This window comes from Pipistrellus hanaki (genome assembly GCF_964339955.1).
Source record: "Pipistrellus hanaki genome assembly, chromosome: 5".
Classification (NCBI taxonomy): domain Eukaryota; kingdom Metazoa; phylum Chordata; class Mammalia; order Chiroptera; family Vespertilionidae; genus Pipistrellus; species Pipistrellus hanaki.
In genome coordinates this window covers 34,884,112-34,898,719 of record NC_140507.1, presented here as the reverse complement: position 1 = coordinate 34,898,719, position 14,608 = coordinate 34,884,112, and the positions used below count along the sequence as shown (strand labels likewise).

The window sequence follows — 14,608 nt, the reverse complement described above, 5'->3', positions numbered from 1 at the left end:
GATAAAATAGTCTATCTCATAACCTAGGACTCTCCTCCAGTCCTCACAGTAGTTTGCTGTGTCCAGAATAGGCAGAAGAAGGTAATAAATGTCCATTATCATCTTCCTATGCCACTCACTACCCTACTAAACCTTTTTTCAAAAACAGGAACAAGGATCTGCTTTTCTCAAAGCACTCAACCAAGTCCCCAGCTTACCTTCTCCACACTAGCAGCATCTTTGAAGAGAATAAACCCAAATCCTCTTGACCGGCCAGTGTTGGGATCCATTTTTATTGTACAGTCAACGACCTCTCCAAATTTGGTAAAATAATCCTTTAGGTCTTTTTTGCTGGTATCCCAGCTCAGGTGACCAACAAACATTTTTCTGAAATGGTAGGGTGAAACACATAGCAACAAGTCTTATAAGAAAGCTGTGATTTTAAGACTGGCCCTAGCAAAGCTTTCACTGAGAAAATCAGAAATAAAGCCACAATCTGGAACAAAACTATCCCTTGAGCCCCTAAGAGCTCCACCTTTGGAAAATGTTAAATCTTTACTACCCTCCCAAACTCAATCTTGACTCTAACCAAGATTCAAGAGACAGCAAACCCTGACAGGGCTAGGGAAAGGAAGGACAACCTGGCCAGAGGCACAGGCTCTGAGAGCTCACAACTGAAAGCAATTTGTGTAACAACCATGCATCAAAAGGCTACCGTCTCCGCCACTTCCGAATATTCGCTCTCAAGGAACTAGCGGCTTCCGGGTGCCAGACCGTAACCCCGCCCCCGGCAGGAGGCGGAGGGAGGAGGACAAGGCCCGGGCACGCGCCTACTCCGCCCTCGCAGCCCCCGCGGCCCAGACCCGCTCGGCCCCAGGTCCCGGCGCACTCCCCTTCCGGGCGCCCGGCCCGGCCCTGGCGCCGCGCGCGAGGCCCCGGGGCGGCGCCAAAACCGACCCTACAAACTCCTACAAACTCGAGCGCGAGCGGCGGCAAAGCGGGGCGGCGCGGAGAACAAGTCTGCCGCCCGGCCGCCCGCCCCTCCCCCCGCCGCGTGGCGCCAACAAAAGGCGGCCCCGGAACAAAGGCGGCGTCCTGCCGGCCCGCGGCCGCACCTACCCCGCGTCCTCCTCTTCCTTGCTGGCGTTGATCTTGTCGCCCTCGGCGCCGTTCTGGTTGCTGGCCGGAGGTGCCGCGCTCCCGCCTCCAGCGCTCGCCGCGGCCCCGCTGCCCGGCCCGGCCGGCGACTCGCCTTCGGGGGCGGCCTCGTGCCCGTTCTCGGTGGCGCCCGTCGTCTCCATGAGCTGCTCCTCACCGGTTTCCGACATTAGACCGGAGCGCGGCGGCTCCTGCAACGAGCGGCCACAGCACGTCAGGCCCGCGCGACTCCCGCCGCCTGCTCCCCGCAGCCCGCGGCCCGGACGCTCACCTCGCCGCCGGTGACGCCGCGAGGCCCGCTCGTCCCCACCCGCCGGGAAGGTGCCGCGAGGCTCCGCCTTGCTCAAGCTCGCACTTCCCGGTCTCCCCTCCCTCCGCCAACGGAGCTGCCGCAACTTCGCGCGCTCCTCCTCGACCCCCGGTGCACGGAACCCACCGCCCAAAAGACTTGCTTAGGCCCGCACAGTACCGCCGCCTGACAATGCCGACTCGTGGCGCTCTTTATAATGCCGGAGCCGGGGCGCCCACCTCGCAACAAGACGCATACTCACTGGCTGTTGCCGCCCGTCACTCAACCGTGCGCCGGCGTCCTATTGGCCACGTCGGCGCGCGCACGCTAGATCCGGGCGGGCTTTGTCCTCATTTTAGAACCCGCGCGAGCCTGGGCCCTGCGGAGCGTTGCCTGATTGAACGACGTCTCAGCCCTAGGCTGAGAGGCCCCAGACATACCTTCCGCCCCGTTAGGCCGCAGTCTCTCTCTTCCCAGTGCCCCCACTACCAGCATTGACAGTCTCGGCCACTCCATTTCCCCAAAGAGGGAAGTAGGTTCGAACAAGTCTCGCAAACCAAGATCACCTGGCTGGAAGTGGCAGAATCCGGGCTGCCGAGCTTGGGGGCTTAGGGTCCCCCAAGGTCCTCGGCTCGGAGGGACTGCGACGCAGATCGCCCTCCCCTTGACCTTGGTGCCCTCAAAGCCCCTAGCTCCCGCCCTTTCTGCCGCCTCCGCAGCAGGGAGACGCGGTTTGGGGAGGAGTCCTGCAGAGATCTGGTGCCTACCATGCTGACTAGGATGCGGCGAGAGAAACGGTAGAACCATGGTGTTCCCCAATCAGGTCACCCAACACCACCTTGATGATTAGCATCGCGTTTACACTTTTGATTACTTAAAATTTTTCATTTAAATTAACTCACTAATTTTTGCTGAAATTTAAAATAAAAACATTCCACTAACATTTTCAAAATCATGATGTCGGGGGTTGGGGTAGTTAGTTCTCTTTTTCCTAATATACAAAAACCCTTAATATCTCCTTGACAACCAAATTTAAAAGGCCTGCATAATCCTGCGATTCCTTTTAATTATAGGGGTGAAGGGCCCCAAATGCACCAAGATCACAACCTCTGATCCCTTTGGGGATTACCAATAGCACAGAACACAAGTAGCTGACCCGCTGGATTCGTGCAGCCGGATCCAGCGTGGCGGGCTAGGCCTTCTATTTTCTGATCTAATCTCATAACAGCCCTGTGAAAGGTGGTACCATCGTCAATTTATAAATGAGAACACTGAAGCCCAAAGCCTTGGGCCATGGTTTACTCCCCAATCCAGCCAGCCAATGAGTTGCTATGAGAATGAAAAATGTGACAATTTTACACTTGGAAAAAGTAATCAACTTCAGAAAATCAAGATTTGGCCACACAGCACTACATTCCCCCCAAGGTATCAATCAACTAGAGCTGGACATCCACCACCAGATGAGCAAATGCCCTCCGGGTCACCCCAAGGCCCACCTGACCACTTCAGACTCGGTTCCATAACTGGAATTCATGTATATCCATAAAACCTCGGTCACACACTGACCTGGCTTGCAGTGAAATCTAGAACAAACTCACCACGCCATCTCCACCTAAGCCCTCACTCACACACACACAGACATAAGGACCAGGAATGTGACTCACAGGAGATAATGGGTACAGGTACCCAAGCAAACTATAAAGAACTGCAGACCTGTGGGTATATTGCATCCAAGGGTATATCTGACAGAGGCAGAGGACTGGGATGTTGGAAGAAGCAGAAAGTCCCTTTGACACAAGGATCTCCACTTATTATTGGGTCCCAGCTACGGAACTAGAGTAGAGGGCTTCTTCCATGACAGTGAGGTTCTCAAATCAACAAGGAGCCCAGGCTGTCAGGTAATATATGTATACAAATGTGTACAATCATCAGTCTAGAATAAAGAGGACAGGCACAAAATACATTTTCAGAGTTTTTAAAACTACATGAATTCATTTTTCTCACAATCTTCTTTTTTTTTTTTTTTGGCTGAGCTTGCGAAGTGGAAATTGCAGGAGTTAACTACAAATAATGATGTGACTGCAGTGGCCAACTCCGACGCAAGCCACTACCTACTCAGCTCCCCGAGCTCCAGCTCCTCCACTTCAGGGCTAACTCTGGCTCCAGCCGAAGGAAACTTTTTAAAACCAAGTCAGAGCTTGTCACTGTGTGAAAACCCTGGCTGGCTTCCCACCACTCTGAGAATGAAATCCTAACCCTGAATAAGATTGGGGTGAGAGAGCCAGTTAGGGGTCACAGAAATCCATGCCTCGCCCAAATACCTCCTTGCTGTATGGTCTGTGAGTGGAAGGGTCACTTCTGGACCTGGGCATAGAGGCCAGCCTCCCCCAGACCTCCCTTCCCCTAGAGACCATGTGTTCTGATGGTAGAGCTACATTATGGAAAGCTGTTCAACCCATGTCACACTTGCCATGAGCAAGGAAGGAATCTCTACTGTCAAGTTACTAAGACTGGGGGTTTATCTCTAATTGCAGCCTAGTCAAGCCTAACCACTCCACTGGACTTATGAGGCCTGGCATGAGCACCCCAGCCACACCTAGTGCCCACTCTTCACTCTGGCTGTGCTGATTTATTTCCTAGAACTCACCTGTACCCTTCTGGAAGTACCTTTGCACCTGCTGTTCCCTCTACCTGGAATACTCTTCCCCTAGTTTCACTTGCCTACTCCACATATATGTGTGGGTTGAACTGTGGCCCTTCCAAAAATATGTTCAAGTCCTAACCCCTGGTACCAATGCATATGACCTTATTTGGAAACAGGATCTTTGCAGATGTAATCAAGTAAAGATGAGGTCAAACGAGTTGGTGGGCCTAGAATTGTGCATTATAAGAAAAGATACCCAAAGCCACACACAAGGAAAATTACATGTAATGACAGAGGCAGAGATTGGAGTGATGTGTCCACATGTCTTGGTCAAATTCAGGCTGCTAGTCCAGATTACCACAGACCAGGTAACTTAAACAATAAACATTTACTTTTTCTCAGTTCTAGAAGCTGGGAAGTTCAAGATCAAGGCACTGGCAGACCTGGTGTCTGGTGAGAACCTGTTTCCAATTTGCATACGGCCATCTTTTCACTGTGTCCTCACCTGACAGAGAGGAAAGAGAAGGGAGCTCTCTCTGGTATCTTTTTCTTTTTCTTTTTTAATATATTTTATTGATTTTTTTACAGAGAGGAAGGGAGAGGGATAGAGTCAGAAACATCGATGAGAGAGAAACATCGATCAGCTGCCTCCTGCACACACCCCACTGGGAATGTACATGCCCTTGACTGGAATCGAACCTGGGACCCTTCAGTCCACAAGCTGACGCTCTATCCACTGAACCAAACCAGTTAGGCTCTGGACTCTTCTTATAAACTCACTAATTGCAACATGAGGCCCTACCCCCATGACCTCATCTACACTTAATTGCCTCCCAAAGGCCTGACTTCCAAACACCATTACCGTGGAGACTGGGTTTCAACATATGATTTTTTTAAATATATTTTTACTGATTTTCAGAAGAAGGGAGAGGAAGAGAGAGAAACATCGATGATGAGAGAGAATCATTGATTGGCTGCCTCCTGGGGATTGAGCCCGTAACCCAGGCATGTGCCCTTGACTTGAATCTTACTCTTCAGTCCGCAGGCGGACACCCTATCCACTGAGCCAAACCAGCTGGGGCTCAATATATGATTTTGAGTCCATAGCACCAACCAACACCAAGGACTGCCAGCCACACCAGAAGCTAGGAGAGGCTCCCCACCAGAGCCTGCAGAGGGAGTGGCCCTGCCAACGCCTTGATTTTGGACTTTTGGCCTCCAAACTATAAATTGTTGTACGCCACCCAGCCACTGGTGCTTTGTTATAACAGCCCTAGCTGACTAATACAACATCCGTCAGACTTCTGCTTCCTCCAGGAAGTGGTCTGTGATGCCCCAAGGAAGTGTCCCTCTCAGAGTAGGGACCACACAGTATTGATGCCAACCATAAGCTCAATGTGTTCCTGCATTAGGTCTGTCCCCTTGACCCTGACACCTCCAGGGCACCTCAATATCTGCAGAATGAATAAAAGATCTCTTGACCTAGGGTTACTAACTGGTTCCTTATGGGCCCAATCTGGTTCAGATGTGCTTGCTTGTCCTGCACAGCATTTTCAACATCTTAAGAAATTATTTACCAACAATTATGAAGTATAATACTTCTAAAAAATGTTCTATTTCCATTGACTTTTGGAAAATTGTTAGATGACATAGTCCCACATATCCACAGAAGCTTGATGGAACAGGTGTCATCCAGTTTACCACAGCCCCCACCAAGTCCTGTCATCTTACTCCTGGGCCCCTAAATTAATTTTCATTGGTGGAAAGCATCTCAGGTGTCAGTTCCTAACTAGGCCCCATGAAGCTCAGCTTCTCCCACCTTTCAAACAGGGATGACAACACCTGCCTCTCAGCACTGCTGCAGGTATCCGAGAATGTGTGCCAAGTGCCTGGCAGGTAACAGGTAGAAATGAGAGGTGCTAAGACTAGTACCAACACTAACAAACAGAAGCATCCAAGGGAAGACTCCTCCTCTGCTGAGCTTCCCCCTACTATGTCTCAAATCAATTCTCAAAACAGATTTGGAAGTTCTGAAGAAGCTCTAGCGGCTAATGCCCCGTCCCCCAACCCCCAAGGTCACATTCTTATGACAGCCACCTGTGCCCAGCTTGAGTCTCAGCGGCAGCCTGAAGGCAAATCAGAAATGCCCAGGACACCCTTCTGGAATCAGACCTCAATGGAATATGTGCTTCACGTACAGACCTGATCCTCCCAGTCTCCTCAGGAGCCCGCAAAGCTTCATACAGTGGACAGGGCACAAAGAGGGGCTCAGTTTGGTTTCATGTCACGATCCACTTCATAGCTTTTGAAACTTCACATTCCCAGGCCTCTGGGGTTGGAGTCTCACTTTTATATACAATATATAGCATTCTGGGCACTGGGCATTGGGGTAGGAACAGACTTAGGGCCCACTGCTGCAGACCAGTAGTGGAAAAGCCTATAAAAGAGAAATGCCCAGTTCCTCTGAGAGGCAGCAGAGCCTCCTCAAAATATCAGCTCTGGAGGCTCTTTAATTGATGCTTTAGGGCCTCAGTTTCTGGTAATGCAACAATTTGTCTATTCACTGATTTATTCACACCTTAGATTTGACTGCTATTGGCATGTCCACACCCATTTGGAAAGACTATTTTCTGAACTCTAAACACTCAGGCATAAATATCTCTACTGAACTATCACCAAGGCACCTCAACCTCAGCATATCCCAAAGGGAACACATGACATTCCCCTAAGCCCTGACCCTCTGATGGCGTTTTTGGGCACAGAGAATGCCTCTACCTTCTACCCACCTGTGCAGGCCAGGAACATAGCTGTATCAACCTCTCTCCCATTCGGCCTGCCATCTAGTCCAAAATGTGCCTTCATTATTCTGTCACCTACACTCAGGTTTGGATGACAGGAATACAGTCAGGGTATTGGTACTACACTGTGGTACCAAGCAGAGGTAAACACTGTAGAAGATTGTTTCTTACAGATTAACAATCCAGGGTAGGTGTTCAGGCGAGAAGCGACTCACTTCCACATGATTATTTAAGGACCCAGGCGCTTCCATTTTGTGGCTCTACCATCCCCTTGGGCCTTGTCATCTGCAGGGGAAACTTGGGGAGGAACCAGTGTGGGAGTCTTCGTGGTCCAGGCCTGGGAGGGGCACACTCAACTTCCACACACATTGCATTGGCGAGAACTCTGTCACGTAGCGTCACCTACAAGGGACACTAAGAAATAGGCTTAGCTGCTTACATAAGGAAGGCAAAAACAGGTTAGGTGCCCAGGCTTTCAACAACTGCATGTTAATGACAATGAAGGGACACCTAGCGGAAAGCTTTCCTTCAGTCAGGCAGCCTTTTAGGGAACGTCACCAAGCACTTGTCCTGGCTAATAGGCTGGCCTCCACCATCAGAGGCCACTCTGCCCTGGAAGCTGAACATGCTTACCAAATGGTGAGATGAATGCTCTATCAGAGAAGCACAGGAGGACAGGGACATGTGGGAGGCACTGAACCAAGCTAGGGAGGTGGGTAGGAAGGATAAGACTTCGCACAAGGACAGACAGGCAGGCACCCAGGCTGCACCATTAAGACTAATGGGGGCCAAAACCGGTTTGGCTCAATGGATAGAGCGTAGTCTTGGGGACAGAAGGGACCCGGGTTCGATTCTGGTCAAGGGCATGTACCTTGGTTGCGGGCATATACCCGGTAGGGGGTGTGCAAGAGGCAGCTGATCGATGACTCTCTCTCATCGATGTTTCTAACTCTCTATCTCTCTCCCTTCCTCTCTTTACAAAATAAAATATATTAAAAAAAAAAAAAAAAAAAAGACTAAATGGGGGTTTGGGGGAGGAGTCCTCCAGGCAGAGACAGGGGAAAAGGGGGTTTGGCCAGAGAAAGCGGACTGTTTGGGAAACTGTAAGTAGCCCCTCATGATACACAGGAGCTGAGATTGTGCCACTGGGCCAGGGCTTTACATGCCAACAACAAAGGATCCTTTTATCCACCAGAAACAGGAAGTCAGTGAGTACTGGGACAGCAATAGTCCACGGGTGGGGATGGAAAAGAGAGTCAATATGAGACATTAAGGAGGAGAAGCAGACCTGCATCCATGTGTGGCTACAATCCCAACTCCATGCATAGGGCAAGGGAAGCACTAAGGCTAGAATGTTGGACCATAACCACCCAGTGGACGGCCTTGAATGCTAGTCTGGGCAGATAAGTGGTAGGCAGACACTGCCCGCCTCTCTCAAGGAGAAAACAATCCCACCAAAGGTGACAGCCTCTCATTTCTGGTTAACCTGCCTCCACAGGCATGGCCTTCTTTTGTCTATTTCTTCTAAGGTAAGAGATGATCGCTTTCAAAGATCAAGCTCAAGCCCCTCATTAACAGAGAAGGAAACCAAAGGGCACAGAAAGGGAGAGTTTTATTCTATTCAAGCTGCTATAACAAAATACTTAACAGACTGAATAGCTTATAAACAAACATTTTATTTCTCACAGTTCTGGAGCCTGAAATGTCCAAAATCAAGGCATTGGCAGGCTTAGTGTCTAATAAGAGCCTGCTTCCTGGTTCACAGACAGCTGTCTTCTTGCTGTGTCCTTACCCGGTAGCAGGAGTGAGGGAGTCTCTGGGGTCCCTCTTATGAGAGCACTAATCTCATTCATTAGGGTTCCATCCTCGTGACCTATTCGTCTCCCAGAAACCCTGCCTTCTAATACCTGTAGCCCCAAGCTTCAGTCCGGAGCAGGGCTACACAACAGAAATACGATATAATGCAAGCCACAAATGCAAACACGTGCATAACATTTTCTAATAGCCACCAAAAGAGAATTAGAAAAGAGAAAGAGAGAATATTAGACAATCAGAAAAAGGTAAAAAGAAACAGGTGAAATTAACTTTAATAAAAAATTTAGTCCAATCTATCCAAAATCTTAATCTCAAATGCAATCAACACAGAACATTATTTTACTTGTTTTTTGTTTTGTTTTTTTTTTTGGACTATCTTTGAAACTCACCGTAGATTTTACACTTACAGCACATCACAATTTGGACCAGATACTTTATTTTTTATGAGTTTATTTGAGCTAAACTGATGACATGCCGGGAAGCAAGATCTCAAATGCTCTCCAAACCAGATAATTTTCAAGGGCTCACTAGATTGGACAGCACAGATCTAATCCAGGGATTGGCAAACTATGGCCCAGGGCCCAAATCTGGCCAGTTGTCTGGTTTTGTATGTCCCTCAAACAAAGACTGCTTTTAAAGAATAGTATTTCATGACTTATAAATTCTAGGAAATTCAAATTTAGTGTCTTTAAAAATAAAGTTTTAAATTCTGTCAAGAAATGTTTCATCTCTTCTTATATTACGTACTTACCTCCATAATACCCTCGATTTTGGCCCTTGGTTCACACAGCAGAAAACACCATCTGATCCTGTGTAGGAAAAGTTGCCCTGCCCTGTTCTAGACCATCAGCTCCCCCTAAACTCCAATACAGGAGCTCCAGATTTGGCTTTGGAATCAAGAGGCCCAACCCAAATCCCAGCTGCCAGGCGTCTCGGAGATTTACAACAAGCCATTTCCCCTTTTCGAGCCTCAATTTTCTTCACTGAAAATCGGGACAGCACTCAAATGGGTGTAAAAAGGGTGAAAACCCGGCGCAGGCCACGAGCTGGTCATTCATTCCCTGGTTGCCATTGTCGCTTGCTTTACACCTCTGGCTGCAGCACCTGCCCACCGAGCCCCCTCACCAGACTCAGTATCTCCTCCTGTGGCAGCCCCACCAGTCGCCTTCTCCCAGCATCCTGAGCAATCTCCGCCTCCCCGGCTTCTGGTTCACTTTGGCAGCACAAACCTCCATCTGCCGAGAACTTCCTCCCTCCCTGCCACACCAAATCCTGTTTCCTGCAAGATGATACCCACGCCCCGCCATCAGTGCCTCGAGGTTCCCAGCCCCGCGGCTCAGACCTCAGTACTTCCGGCACGCCCTCGGGGCGATGTGCGCACGCGCAGGGTTGGGTCCCTCCAAGTGAAGATCAGTTCCCAGCTGGACCTGGAGGTAGGTCCCAACAGATACTTCTGACTGGCCTCGTGAGGCGTGGACCGGATGTTCAGATCCAGTCCTTTCTTTCCCCTCGACCCCCAGGATAAAAAGCCTCAATTCCGATACCCCACACCTTAATCCTGCCTCTCCCTGACTCAGCAGAGCTTCCTCCCAGGCACAACCCCTCCCACCTCGCCTAAGTCCTTCTGCTGGCTTCTGCCTTTCCAGAACGAGCTCCAGTCATCCTCTACCCCCCACGCCGCACCCCCCACTCCAGGTCAGCCAGATCACCTGCTGATTTATGTTGGTCTTGGTCTATGGCATTTTCCTTTGTCACCTCCAGCCTACCTTTCCCTCCTGGGGAAATGTTCCTTCTAAAATTGACTTTCTGGCCCGGCCAGCTACTCAGTGGTTGAGTGTCAACCTATGAACCAGGAGGCCACGGTTTCATTCCCTGTCAGAGCAGGGGTTGTGGGCTTGATCCCCAATGTGGGGCATGCAAGAGGCAGCCAATCAATAATTCTCTCTCATCATTGATGTTTCTATCTTTCTCTCTCCCTCTCCCTTCATCTTTGAAATCAATTTAAAAGAAAGAAAAAAAGGAATCAACCAATGAACGCATAAGTGGAACAACAAATCAGCGTTTCTCTCTCTCACACATCCCCTTACTCTCTATCAAATCAATAAATTCATTAAAAACACACACACATTTTTCTGAAGTGCCACACTGACTTTTCTAAGCTCTCAGTTTTACACAGAAAGGTATGTCCCAAGCAGTTGTGCTGGAGGAGAGTTCCATCCACCATTTGATGGTCCCTCTCTCCTTAGAATCTGGCCCAAACATCAGAATTCAGTTTTGGGGAGACACCAATTGCTGCTAATAAAACTAGGTGGACATATAGGGAAGAGCAACTTGACTAATACTGCCATACAATACTGACATAACTCATCTAGGAATAAATTAAAACAGATTTCCAATAAATTGTATAAACTATATATAATTTTATTTTTCTCTTCTACTTAAAATCAGCTCCTACAGTAATGCATCTAGCTTGACAAAATTCATTTTTTTTAATATATTTTATTGATTCCCTACAGAGAGGAAGGGAGAGGGATAGATAGTTAGAAATATTGATGAGAGAGAAACATCGATCAGCTGCTCCCTGCACACTCCCCACTGGGCGTGCATCCGCAACCAAGGTACATGCCCCTGACCAGAATCAAATCCAGGACCCTTCATTCCGCAGGCCGACACTCTACTGAGCCAAACCGGTTATGGCTAGCTTGATAAAATTCAATTAAAAAGCTCACATTCAATTAAAAAATGGTCAAAGGATCTGAATAGACATTTTTCCAACGATATGCAAATAGCTAATAAGCACAGAAAAGTTGTACAGCATCATTAGCTATTAGAAAAATCCAAATCAAAACCACAATGACATACTACTTTACACCTACTAGGATTACTGTATAGTAATGAAAGAGTTGGGTAACTGCAAATATTGGTGAGAATGTAGAAATATTGGACACTGCTGGTAGAAATATAAAATGGTACAACCACTTTGGAAAAATAGCCTGGCAGTTCTCCCTAAAGGTAAACCTTTACATACAATCTATCGTCAAGGTACATACCCGAGAATCTAAGCAAGCATGTCAAACTTGAGATCAACGAGCATGCAGCCCACCAACTGTGAGTTTGACATGCTTGAGAGCATATGCCCACATGAAAACTTGCTGTGAATGTTCTTAGCAGCACTATTCATAAGAATCAAAAGCTGAAGAAAATCCAAGTGTCCATCAACAAATGAATGGATAATCACCCCTGTCAGAATGGCCAAAATCAACAAATCAACAAACGACAAGTGTTGGCGAGGTTGCGGAGAAAAAGGAACCCTCGTGCACTGCTGGTGGGAATACAGACTGGTGCAACCACTGTGGAGAACAGTATGGAGTTTCCTCAAAAAACTGAAAATGGAACCCAGTAATCCCACTCCTAGGATTATATCCCAAGAAACTAGAAACACCAATCAGAAAGGATATACGCACCCCTATGTTCATAGCAGCACAATCTACAATAGCTAGGATTTGGAAACAGCCTAGGTGCCCATCAGCAGATTATTGGATCAAAAAACTATGGTATATCTACACAATGGAATACTATACTGCCATAAAAAAGAAGGAATTCTCATCATTTGCAGCAACCTGGATGGAATTGAAGAACATCATGTTGAGTGAAATAAGCCAGTCAATGAAAGAGAAACACCACATGACCTCACTCATTTATGGATAATAAAGAACATTATAAACTGATGAACCAAAAGATAGATATAGAGACAGTAAAGCAACAAGCAGACTGTCAAATTACAGCAGGGAGGGTAGGGAGATCTGGGGGAGATAAGAGATCAACCGAAGGACTTGTATACATGCATATAAGTACAACCAATGGACACAAAACTCTGGGGAGGGAGGGTATGTATGGGGGGGGGGGTGGGCAATGGTAAAATATGTACACAGATAATTTAATTTTTAAAAAAAGGAAGAAAAAAACAAATGAGCGGATAAAATGTAGTATGTCATACAATGGAATGTCATGTAATAATGAATACTGAGTGTGTATGAACCTTAAAAAAATTTTTTTTAATTGATTTTAGAGAGGAAGGGAGAGGGAGAGATAGAAACATTGATGATGAGAATCATTGATCAGCTGCCTCCTGCACGCCCCCTATTGGGGATCGAGCCCGCAACCCAGGCATGTGCCCTTGGCCAGAATCGAACCTGGGACCCTTCAGTCTCCAGGCCGACACTCTATCCATTGAGCAAACCAGCTAGGGCTCAAATTGCTTATATAACATATTTTCATTTTTCAATTGATATATTTATGAAATTAGTTGGGGGTCTTAAAATACTAAATTTAAAATTTGATTTTTCAACTTAATGACTGGTTACAGAGTTAAAATGTCAACTTTTTTGTTTTTGTCTTTTTTTTTAATTTATTGAAATTAAGATTGGTTTGCAAAACCTTACAGGTTTCAAGTGTACAATTCAATGAAACCTCATCTGCTCACTGCATTATGTGCTTGTCACCCATGCAAAGCCTCTTTCCACCCCCATTTCTACCCACCTCCACCTACCCTCACCCCCCTTCCCTTTAGCTGTCATCACACTGTTGTCTGTGTTCATGGGCTATGTTCTTTGGCTAATCCATTCACCTTCTTTCATCCAGTCCCCCGACCCCTTCCCCTCTGACAGCTGTCAATCTGTTCCATGTAGCCATGCCTGTTTCTATTTTGTTCTTCAGTTTATTTTGTTCATCAGATTCCATATATAAGTGAGATCACATAGTATTTGTCTTTCTCTGACTGGCTAATTTTACTTAGCATAATAATCTCCAGGTCCAACAATGCTGTTGCAAAAAGTCAGATTTCAAAAGGTCAATTTTTAAGTTGGCTTAACTATGTTCCACGCCACCTGCAGACTTCTGAAGTCCCACATACAGGCCTGTTCTACCACCATAAAAAAGGCAGGCCGTCCATCCCATAATCAAAGGCAACAAATTTGTAGCGATTATCTAATTAATTTCCATGCAGTGTTCTAAGACACAGTGGGGGGGAAAAGTTGGAGATATTAAGATCCACCTCAGCCGAGACCGGTTTGGCTCAGTGGATAGAACGTCAGCCCGCGGACTGAATTGTCCCGGTTCGATTCCAGACAAGGGCACACCCCCAGTAGGGGGAGGGAGGGGTGTGAAGGAGGCAACTGATCGATGCTTCTCTCTCATCGATGTTTCTAACTTTCTGTCCCTCCTTTCCTCTCTGTATAAAATATAAAATAAAAAAGATTCCCCCCCCCCCCAGTCTAGGCCTGCTGACCTCCCTAGTGTCACTGTCCATCAATCCTATATAATAACTGCAAACTGGAGGCCGACTCAGGGGTGTCCCTCCCACACCCTGGAGCGCGGTACCCCCGTGTCCACGCAGGCTTCCTCCTCACTCTGCCGTCCCCGCGGGGTCCTCTGCGCGTGATACCAGGCCGCAGCGGGAACTACAAGGAATAAGGGTTAGGGAGCGGCGGCGGGGAGAGGTCTGTGATTTTAGATAAGCTGGTCATCAGGGACCCCCTCCCGTGGGTAACATCTGAGCAGATCCCCGCGGAAAGAAGGAGCGGGCCACGGGCGAGTGGGGCACCCATCGCTTGCCAGGAGAGAGCGTTAGACCCGGTGCGAGAGCGAAGAAAGCCGTTAGCGGCGTCAGGCTTTACCTGCACCTTGGCACCGGGGACACAACACCCAGGACCAGCTCAGGACCGGGGCTCTGCCCGGCTGCGCACTGTCCGCCTGAGGGGGCAGATTCTGAGGCGATTTGGAACCGCAATGGCCTGACTTCGCATTCTAGCAACCAGCACGTCCCCTCCTCAGACTTGCTCGAGCTCCCGGGGAGTCCGCGTGACGCCGAACTCCCACCAGCCCAAGCGGACTCCCAAGTCCCGCCCCTGCGTCCCCGCCTCCATC

The 14,608-nt window shown here is 48.2% G+C and overlaps 1 protein-coding gene across 14 annotated transcripts in view; it reads right to left on the bottom strand.

Moving 5' to 3' along the window:
- HNRNPAB (heterogeneous nuclear ribonucleoprotein A/B) overlaps positions 1–14,608 on the bottom strand; it is a 25,859-nt gene extending 11,251 nt beyond the window's left edge. For 3 of the 14 annotated variants that reach the window (XM_084886710.1, XM_084886705.1, XM_084886701.1), the window contains exons 1-3: positions 14,359–14,608; positions 1,099–1,328; positions 198–366 (exon numbers count right to left, since the gene is read on the bottom strand). In XM_084886710.1, coding sequence (XP_084742836.1) covers positions 198–366; positions 1,099–1,307 — 378 coding nt within the window. In that variant the 5' untranslated portion in view covers positions 1,308–1,328; positions 14,359–14,608. Of the gene's footprint in view, positions 1–197; positions 367–1,098; positions 1,329–1,408; positions 1,698–9,808; positions 9,940–14,358 lie in introns of those variants that run through there. The other 11 variants (XM_084886704.1, XM_084886700.1, XM_084886708.1 and 8 more) reach the window with 8 other exon arrangements.